At 43.6% G+C, this 9,591-nt stretch overlaps 2 protein-coding genes across 2 annotated transcripts in view; one reads left to right on the top strand and one right to left on the bottom strand.

Annotated features, from left to right (window-relative positions):
- The window catches only part of nid2a (nidogen 2a (osteonidogen)), a gene marked incomplete at its 5' end in the record, with an annotated part of 33,129 nt that extends 29,916 nt beyond the window's left edge, over positions 1-3,213 (top strand). Inside the window, 4 exons of the mRNA XM_083684222.1 lie at positions 750-907; positions 1,441-1,564; positions 2,037-2,149; positions 2,750-3,213. Of these exons, the coding sequence (XP_083540348.1) occupies positions 750-907; positions 1,441-1,564; positions 2,037-2,149; positions 2,750-2,760 (406 nt within the window). The 3' untranslated portion in view covers positions 2,761-3,213. The remainder of the gene's footprint in view (positions 1-749; positions 908-1,440; positions 1,565-2,036; positions 2,150-2,749) is intronic.
- Positions 3,214-3,622: 409 nt separating this feature from the next.
- On the bottom strand, positions 3,623-7,989 carry rtraf (RNA transcription, translation and transport factor). The gene is made up of 8 exons (XM_083685303.1): positions 7,849-7,989; positions 7,156-7,280; positions 6,573-6,672; positions 5,923-6,003; positions 5,550-5,638; positions 5,349-5,417; positions 4,975-5,023; positions 3,623-3,829 (listed from the first exon to the last, which is right to left on the bottom strand). The coding sequence occupies exons 1-8, from the start codon at positions 7,907-7,909 to the stop codon at positions 3,675-3,677; spliced, it is 729 nt and encodes a 242-aa protein (XP_083541429.1). The 5' UTR covers positions 7,910-7,989; the 3' UTR covers positions 3,623-3,674.
- Between the last annotated feature and the right edge of the window lie 1,602 nt (positions 7,990-9,591).

The following is a 9,591-nucleotide window of genomic DNA, read 5'->3' as shown; positions in this document are numbered from 1 at the left end:
CTGCAGGCCTGCCTGGCCCACAGGAGAGCATGTGTAATTCAAACAGCATGGGCAATCAGCACAGCTACAGTGTGTGTGTGTGTGTGTGTGTGTGTGTGTGTGTGTGTGTGTGTGTGTGTGTGTGTGTGTGTGTGTGTGTGTGTGTGTGTGTGTGTGTGTGTGTGTGTGTGTGTGTGTGTGTGTGTGTGTGTGTGTGTGTGTGTGTGTGCATGTAAATGTTAGATATTCAGCAAGGTTATGTGTTTATGTCTGGTAGAGTGTAATTGCTGCATTCATGATTGAGCATGTACCTTCATGATTTCTAAGGCTGAACACACACACACACACAATCCCTGCAGTTGAATTTCTCCCTCAGTATTATCTGATAATGTGGCAAACAAATATTTGTTTTATCACGCAAGGGTTTTTAACTCAAAGTGGTTGTGAAATGTGTGACCATAATAGCATTTGTAAATCCATGCAGGGTATCTTGGCACCCATCAATGTTACGCAAAACGAAAACAGCACTTAAATGCTATTGCAAAGTCTTGACCAATGTAATGACCAAAGCTTCATATTTTGGGTTCCTCAAGCAAAGAGACAGTATGCGTAATTACCCATGTCCCATTTCTGACATGGTTATTATACGCAGTCCATACGGGAATTTAAATTACAAGCTTGTTGTTTCCAGCATTATTCACAAACCAACTGAGCCACCAGGATCACCGGGGTCATTTAACATTCAACCGGTGCCTTTGTCTTGTCTTTAGGACCCTGTACTGGACAGACTGGAACAGGGAGGCTCCGAAGATCGAGAGCTCATCGTTGGACGGCAGCAACAGGAAGGTGCTGGTGAAGGACGGGATTGGCCTGCCCAACGCCTTGACCTTTGACCAAGCCACACGGCAGGTGTGCTGGGCGGATGCGGGTAAGCACGTCTGCCTTCTTATCACAGACAGGAGATGACACTGGAGAGCTTGCCTGAGTGATCATGCAGGAAAAATTATGAAATGTATTGGTCCGGCAACAGCACACACGCACGCACGCACACACACACACACGCGCGCGCGCACAGATGTTAAAGTTGGAAAGAGGCCAAGATTTGTTGGAGTCGTCAGAAAGAAGGATTCATGAGGCACACTAATGCGCATACCACATAATCACGAGGTTCCTGGTTCGAATCCAACCCTCGACACGTCTTGCATGTCATCCTTCCTCTCTCTCCCATCCTTCCTGTCAATCTCTACCGTCTCTATCCCAATAAAGCAGAAATGCCCTAAAAACATATTTTAAAAAGAAAGAGGAATTCCTGCACAGTGTCTATTTCTGTGAAAGTTTTATGCTGTTGCCCAGGAGGACTGGAGGTTGAGAAACACTGCAAGCTAATCTGATGGACCTCTCTCTCTCTCTCTCTCTCTCTCTCTCTCTCTCTCTCTCTCTCTCTCTCTCTCTCTCTCTCAGGGACCAAGCGTCTGGAGTGCATTGCTCCAGATGGGTCGGGCAGGAGGGTGGTCAGCAACAACATGAACTACCCCTTCAGTATGGTGTTCTATGCCAACCACTTCTACTACACAGACTGGAGGAGGTAAGAGAGGGGGGTTCTTCATGGTGACAATGATACTACGGTTTTTGCCTCTGGAACTTTCTTCCTCGAGTTGAGATAGTTATTGACTCAAAGCGTGGTCCTCTGTGGCTCAGTTGGTAGAGCATGGCGCTAACAACGCTTGGGTTGTGGGTTTGATTCCTGCTGGGACCGTATATACTGAAATGTATGCGCTCACTGCAATGTAAGTCGCTTTGGATAAAAGCGTCAGCTAAATGGCATTTATTATTATTATTATAGCATCCATATTTTAATGACTATAACAGACAGACTGCAATAGTTGTTTATACAATTAAATTCTGTTCCATTCTATACAATTGTATTCATCCCCAAGCGGCAATATCAGTACAGTTTTGTTCATTCAGGTGTAGATTGGTATTTGGAAAATATCTATGTAGTTATTGTGTGAGGAGTCTGACACAGTTGATTGATGTGTCTCCTCTGGTGTTTGTAGGGACGGAGTCATCGCTCTGAGTCGGGACAGCAGCCTGTTCACAGACGAGTATCTACCTGAACAGAGGTCTCACCTGTACGGCATCACCATAGCAACTGCCCACTGCCTATCAGGTAACACCAAACGTCATACCTCACATCGTGAGTAATATCGTTCACTGTTGCCTTCTCTATGGACAAGGTGTGTAAGTTCTGTTCGATAAATCCCTATGGCGGGAAATACGTATTGGCAGATCCAGTACGCTGGGGCATACTTAGTTTAAGTGTTACAGTACTACGTCTGAGCTGACTTGACACCTGCAAAAAAAAATAAACCTAGAAGGTAAATGACAGACAGAGGCACACAGAGGCCTTGCACACAGAACACAGTCAACCAGGAAACTCCACTGGAAGAAGTAGAAGGCACCTGCTGCCAAATCACTGTACTTCAGACCCAGGTGACGAAATGTGACCGGTCATCGTCGAGGCTTCAAAGCACTTCAAAGCCGTGGAAACCTGTGGCAACAGCCGAAGAGATCACAGTCTGCGTTTGTGGCACTACACTCCCATTTTAAAAGAGGGTATTTACTGTTACGGGGGGTAAAAATGACAACTTTGGATGTGATGTTTGTTCTGTGGAGTCAGCTGTCAACCGAGCGGGTTTTAAGATGTGAGGTGTTCTGCCCAGGGTTTCTGAAGGAGTCAGTGACCTAATGTGGTTATTATCTGTTACAGGGAGACACTAATGACAGAGACAATGTCTCATGGTGCTATTTCTGGGCGAGTCTTGAAGTGCTTGCCGTGTGAGAACCCTTCATAGACTGCTACAGAGACAAGAGGACACTGACGGAGGAGCAAAGACTCCTGCAACCACGACCACCAGAGCAAATTTACAAATGCGAACCGTGACTATTTCCCTTCCAAATAAAGTTTTGTAAATTTGTTTTATACCTCATTTCTTTCTACTGTATTTTTGTATGAGTTTTTTTTTTTTTTTTTACAAAAAGCCAAAGAAAATAAGAGCTTTAAAAAATAATATCATTGAGCCACAAGTCCTGTTGTAACTGTTAATGTGTATGAATGAACACACACGTTTTGCCAAATACTTGTTTTTACCAGTTCTTTTTTTAATCCTTTTGTATCTTTTGTAAGATGTGATATTTATAACAATAAAATGTGATTCAGGACTTGTACATATACCTTCTGACTGAGTGTCTTACTCAATCTTTGGTTTGGCTCCAACTCAACACATTCTCCCACTCAAGCTTCATTTCAAAGCAAGATCAGATAACCCACTTCCAGTTTCTTACAAACACAAACAAACCACACATTTCTTGTTTGAAATGTATTTCATACATATTCATCCCCACTCATTCCATACATTAAAGAAAGGGCTTTGTTGTTAGAAAACAAAAGAACATGTCCACTTCACTCCAATCTTTCCACAATCCTTCAGAAAACAAACAATCCAACAAAGGCTTCTTCATGGTTGTCTGGGGAGAAATGAAAATAATGACAGGGTCTTTGACCGCTGTACGTTCATAGTTTGGTTGACTGACGTTGTCAATGGTCTGTGTTGACGAAGACCATATGTGTGGGGTTAGGGTATTTTTAGAGGTCATGGGGTGGAGTTTGGGGGTCAAGCTGGCTGGGGGGCAGGTCATCTGCCAACCTTGCCCAGACGGTGGTCTGTCCTGGGGTCAGCGATGATGGCCTGGACTGCTACGATGGCCTCGTTGATCCTGGTCTGCAGGTCTCGCAGCTCCTCGATGTGGAGCAGACGCAGGATCTGAGCAGCTTCGTTCAGGGTGGCATCTGCAGCGATAGGACACAGTTAATGATCCTTTTACTGCACATTCTGGCGGTCCTGTGTCAATATAAACCAATGATAGCATGTGGACGATGTTTCAGCCCTGGGCTGATTACTTCTAAACAGTCTTCACAAGAGTGATACAACCCCTGACAGCATGAAAGGATCTTAAGAGGATGACAAGCCAGTGGTTCACAGGGAAATGACACATTACTCTCCACAATGACAAGTCCCACGTAGTGCTTCCTGGGAGGAGATGGGCCACTTGCAACATCGCTAGCATGCTGGCAGCTAAATTGCCGTAACTTCCTCAAAGTTTCAGTAACGGCCCGAGGATAAACCACTGCCCTGGTAACAATTTATCCCGCTTGCAATGAAAATAAGGACTCAAGATTAGTTAGCCCAATACGATGTCTAGACAGCTGTCTGTCTGGAACTTGCTGCGCAAGGTTCAAAGCTTGTAATGTGCCCCGTTTGTTTTGCACCTAAACTGGAGTGTTGTATGCCAAGTCGTACACAGTAGCTGCCCGGGTTCGCTCACATCCGATCAATAAATGTACACTTTGATGCAAGTTGAAAATGTTAAACTTGGTTCCTACAATGTCACACACCTCTGTTCATAATAGCTGTTTTGTGTTCTCCCAGAAAATGAATTCAAGCCATAGCCTACTGTATGCTTAACTATCAGAGACCTCATAATGTACATCAGCACAATGAACCTACATTTATTATGTGAAAAACAATACCGTGACATTTTCAGCTACACATTGAATAATAGACAATAAAAATTAAAACATCAATAGCGATGATAAATAGAAAAGCCTTTTGCCCAATGTTGGCACGGATGTGGAAACATTTAACGGATATTGATGTAGTCTAGAAATAAAGAATTTTTAACTCTGTTAAAATTCTATAAATCATGCCAATACGACAGAGCGGTGTGTGTGTGTGTAGTCCATTAGGATGACTAGTCATTTTGGCGCATGAGACAAGCTGCTAACAAGCTGACAAGCTGCTAACAAGCTGACAAGCTGCAAGGAAGGCAGAGTGAACAGAGTGGATGTGTTACTCAGTGAGTGCACGTATGGCTCATAATTACTGTGTGAAGGATAATAGACATAATATAGTGGCAGACAAGTCAAGGACTGACCTCCAGTATCAAAGCCCAGGACGTGCTTGTCCAGGGCCACAGGGAGACCCTAGACAAGAGAAGGCAAAACAGGAAGAGATACATCATAGCAATTAAAAGGCAATCAAGAGACAGGAGTGCAAATACAGTGCAGGCTCTGGGGAGAGAAAAAAAAAGACAGTTCTGAGGCAAATAGGCCATACGTATCACACTCTGACAGAAACCTGATATAATGCGTGTGCTTAGATTCTGCGTGTATGTCTACATACATACACATACATGTGTATGTATGTATGTGTGGTTGAGAGAATGTACTGGAGGGACTCATTCAATTAATGTTTGTACATTTTCAGCAATGAGACGCATGTACTGTAAGGCTTGGACAAAGTTCTCACCTCTTTTGCCTGGCTGGCCTTGGCAATGGCTTCTGGATTTAGCCTCTCTTGGATGAGGATCCTTATAGCCTGTCAGGTGAGAGAAATCACAGATCACAAACACCAAATCTGCTTTAAATCTGAAATCTTGACCACAAGTACCAGACCACTGTTTCATTGATTTGACATTGCTGCGTTTCTGAGCTTTTGAGTGACACTCACCTTTAGCATAACCAGATAGTCGTCATGACGCTGAATCTTTAAAATGTTAGCAAGGGCCATGACACCAGCCTTGAAGTCAGGGTTGTTGCCTAAAGGAGCAAAAAAAGACACACACACACACGATTTGGGGGTGCGAGTAAACAGTGGTTTCCACATGCTTGGGCTGGCTAACCCACTTCAGTGCCTACCCGGGTTCTTTAATCACACAACTCCATCACAGGAAATCATAGGGGAGAAAGACGAAGAGGAGGAGGAGTTAGGGAGACATGAGTAAAGGGAGAGAAGAGGATGGACAGAGGAAGAGAGGGAGGGAGGAAGAGAGGGAGGAAAGGAGAGGTGTAAAGGAGAAGTGTAAAAGAGTGGCTTTACTCACTGTCCAGATGAATGAGGGGATCAGAAGGTTTCTCAGTGCTGATGCAGGCTGTGGCCGGTGGACAGTTCTTGTACTTGTCAACTGTGGAGGGAGTGGGACACACAGCTATACAATTACTTACAAATACAAAAACTTACTCAGGGCTGAATTTCAATTTATAACCCAAACTCCCACTGACATCAATGCGGAACCTATTTATTCAAATAAATACAGTCTCAGCAACATGGTACGTGTAGAAGGACACTGACAGGACCCTGGTCAGCATGCATGATTGGCTTTACTACTCATGTTGTCAGTCCAAAATAACTAAGAGCTAACCCATCTGTACAGCACAGCTTTACTTTAAGAGTGGATATTAATCTCATGAATTTACATTCCTGCACTCTGAAGATGACAAACATATTGCAGTGGGAGCGAGATCAAGATGAATTGACTTTTGCCAGCTGCCACCGCTGTGACAAGGTTGCCATCTAGTGGCACTGTCTAAACAATGCAGTCAAAGTGATAATGTGCAGCGTGAACCATGTTGCTAAATTCACACAATTGTGGGAACTGAGTTAAACACTTCAAGAATAACACCTTCGACAGATCTGTTCAATAAAACTAGGACAACGTATCACAATTCTGTATTTTATATCTAAAAACTGTACCATTGTCGCCGTACTCAAAACGAACCGCAAGACCCAGCAACCAGTCAACTGCCTCTGGTCTCTCTTGGACACTGAATGGGCAATTCACATCTTGTAGATACTGCATAGGAAACAGAGTTAAATCGAACTATTTATAGCTTGTCCCCACAGAATCATCAGGGACACAGACATAGTTTCACAAATGTATCTGAGGGATCTAACCATTCTTACTCCAGAAGGGTTGATATGCAGGAGCAGTACCAAAAATAAATAAAATGAATGGCAGAAACACAATGCACATGTGACAACTGCTGGAGGGCAAGCTTGATTGTTGATTAAGATTGACTGATTGATTATCAGGACAGGGCTGGGGTGAGGCGATGGTAGTCAAGGAAACGGAACAAAGAATGAATAGGCCTATCAAGATACTGAGATGTGATGTGATGTGACATATGGCCTAACTAGACTTCTTTCTCAGTCTTCGACTCTTTGGGGAACATGTTTTTTTCTTTAGTGACATCTGGGAATCGAATACAGAAACATATAGACACATCATTAGCATAGTGCATCACGGTCATATGACTGCACAGGTTGTCTTGCTCACCTGTTCAAAGTACTTGGGCCATTCCGAGCTGGGAATGTTCCTCAGGTTGCCCCGATCTTCAATTTTGTAGTGTCTGATTTTCTGGTCCTCCAGCCAGACAATGAAGTTCCTGAATTCAGTCTCGTCTGTGCGGGGCAAATAATGAAAACACAGTGGTACAATGTAGATGACCGGCATCCACACCTATCTATACAGTAGCACTAAATTGTATGGCAAGGTGGTGCAGTGGCTCAATAACAGCCACATGTGACTAGACGTACTACTTCTTACATTTGGATGTTGTAGACATCTACAACATCCAAACGTAAAAAGTAGTACGTCTAAACACAAATGGGGTACGCCTAGTCCCTCAATGGCGTGAGGCTAGTCGCTCTCTGATGCCGACCGTACAGGTTGTAGCTACATGGCTATGTTTGCATCATAAGCATACTACTGTACTAGCGAGCCCTATTTAGTTTGGTATTGGAGGAATAGGAAGTGAAATAGTCAAACATATTTACGTAAATAATGTCATAGATGTGGCATGATTATGTCAATGCAAAACCTGTCTGTTACACTGCAGGACCGGCTAACTAGCTGACGTTGACTGTCAGCAAGTTAGTTAGCTTGCTAGCTTTGCCTGTGTTCGCTGGTGGTGTTCATAGCACGTTCATACTCGTTGAAAACAGCTCATTTTTCGTAGTTTTATCATACCTTTACAGTCAAATCCAGAGGGATTATGATAATCCAAAGATGTCAGTTTCCTCCGAAACATATTGACATGCGATTTATAAAGCAATTTGTAGCTATCTCACAGCTCCCTAGTTATCTAGTGCGTGTGTTGTAGGCAGCTTGTCTCATGCTCTATATCCGGATGGCCCGCCCACTCAACCAATCCGATCACATCGTCAAATCTAGTAGTGCCAATCAGGTTAGGTCGTCCGAGTCGTCCAAAGAATCCAATCTACCAATCAGACAGCGTGCTGCCTAAACCATTTAAAATGACAGACAGACAGAATAACTCCCACAAGCAGTGTAAAGAAAGCTTTCCTGTCTAAAAAGTCGAAGTTTTCTCAATAAAACAGGTCCTGAGAATAAAATCACATCCTGAGAATGTCTACTAAAGTCTTTGATATCAGAAACGCTTCCTACAGATTGTCACTGGGGGCCAAAGGTGTTATACAGTAGGCTAAGTTAGATGAGCTAATTTTGACAAAAAAATAATGTTCCATGTATTTACATTGCAGCTGTGATCATCATGTTTAAACAGTTAGGCTTTATCAACCACACCGGCATTTCACTTTAACATCCTGCTGGTCACACGGGCGACCACATACCGTTATTTTGCACCTCTGGTTTGGTTGTCTGACTTGGTTGTGGTTGACATAGCCTATACTCTCCAATTACAGAATTGCTACAATATTGTCACTGATGTTCTGAAAATGCTAGCTTATCAATATGTCTTCGGAATTCATTGTGCTGTCTCTGTGTGTGTGTGTGTGTGTGTGTGTGTGTGTGTGTGTGTGTGTGTGTGTGTGTGTGTGTGTGTGTGTGTGTGAGTGAAAAAAAGAAAGAAAGAAAGAAAGATAACTGTTCAAAACCTGTGAAATGTATTACATTTAGCAGAATGAGTTGCAGATTGGATTAGGTGTCTCTTCCTAATCCTTTCTGCAACTCATTCTGCTAAATGTAATACATTTCACAGGTTTTAAACATTTAATGAAAGTCAGTTATGCTACTTATCCTTTTGCTTTATTTTGTGACTCAACACTGACATTAAACTGCTCTTTCTTTGAAAGTGTTCACTGTGACGTTAAACTCCAGATTAATTTGGATTGAGGAAAAGCCTCTTCGAAAGTGTTCAGCGTCTCTTCTGGCACTGTCATTAGTAACAGTCGACTTCATGCTCCTCAGCACACTAGCTGTCTTCAGGTGCGTCTTCAGGTGCGTCTTCAGGTGCGTCCGTTTCTTCAGAGCCAGTCACTGCCAATCCGTCCACAGTAAACATCAGGTAGTTAAGTCCTTCCTCACTGAGCACGTGAGTCAGGCCTGCTCCTGGGCACTCATCCTCATCGATCCCGCAGCACTCCTCATCTAGAGAGGACAATAGAAGCCATGCATAAAGTCATCATTCATAACCTACATCACGTTACAACATCGTTACATGGCTATGCTATGAACAAAAACGCGCGTAGCTCTAAGAACCAATAACGACTGTTGCTAAGAGTATTACCCTTTAAAACCAAGCATTCTCGCAACAAGACTTGAACACTGGTGTTTATCTGCATCATTACCGTCGTGACTGGTACTCACCATCTTCCTGGTAACCCTGGTTAACCAAGCCTCTGGCACCATGCTGGCTGCTGTGAGTCTCAGATTCTTCTCGCTGAGTCAGACTCTCCTTGAGGGAGCGGAAGCTCGGCCTCTCACTGGGCGCCTTACTCCAGCACCGCAACA

This window comes from Argentina silus, assembly GCF_951799395.1.
Source record: "Argentina silus genome assembly, chromosome: 14".
Lineage (NCBI taxonomy): Eukaryota > Metazoa > Chordata > Actinopteri > Argentiniformes > Argentinidae > Argentina > Argentina silus.
This window is presented reverse-complemented; position numbering and strand designations above follow the sequence as displayed.

Excerpts from the sequence above, each read along its gene's own strand:
- rtraf (XM_083685303.1), bottom strand. The coding sequence starts at position 7,909 with ATGTTTCGGAGGAAACTGACATCTTTGGATTATCATAATCCCTCTGGA. Across the intron at positions 5,639-5,922 it reads TCCCCTCATTCATCTGGACA|GCAACAACCCTGACTTCAAG; the intron begins GTGAGTAAAGCC and ends TTGCTCCTTTAG. Across the intron at positions 5,024-5,348 it reads AGGCCAGCCAGGCAAAAGAG|GGTCTCCCTGTGGCCCTGGA; the intron begins GTGAGAACTTTG and ends TCTCTTGTCTAG.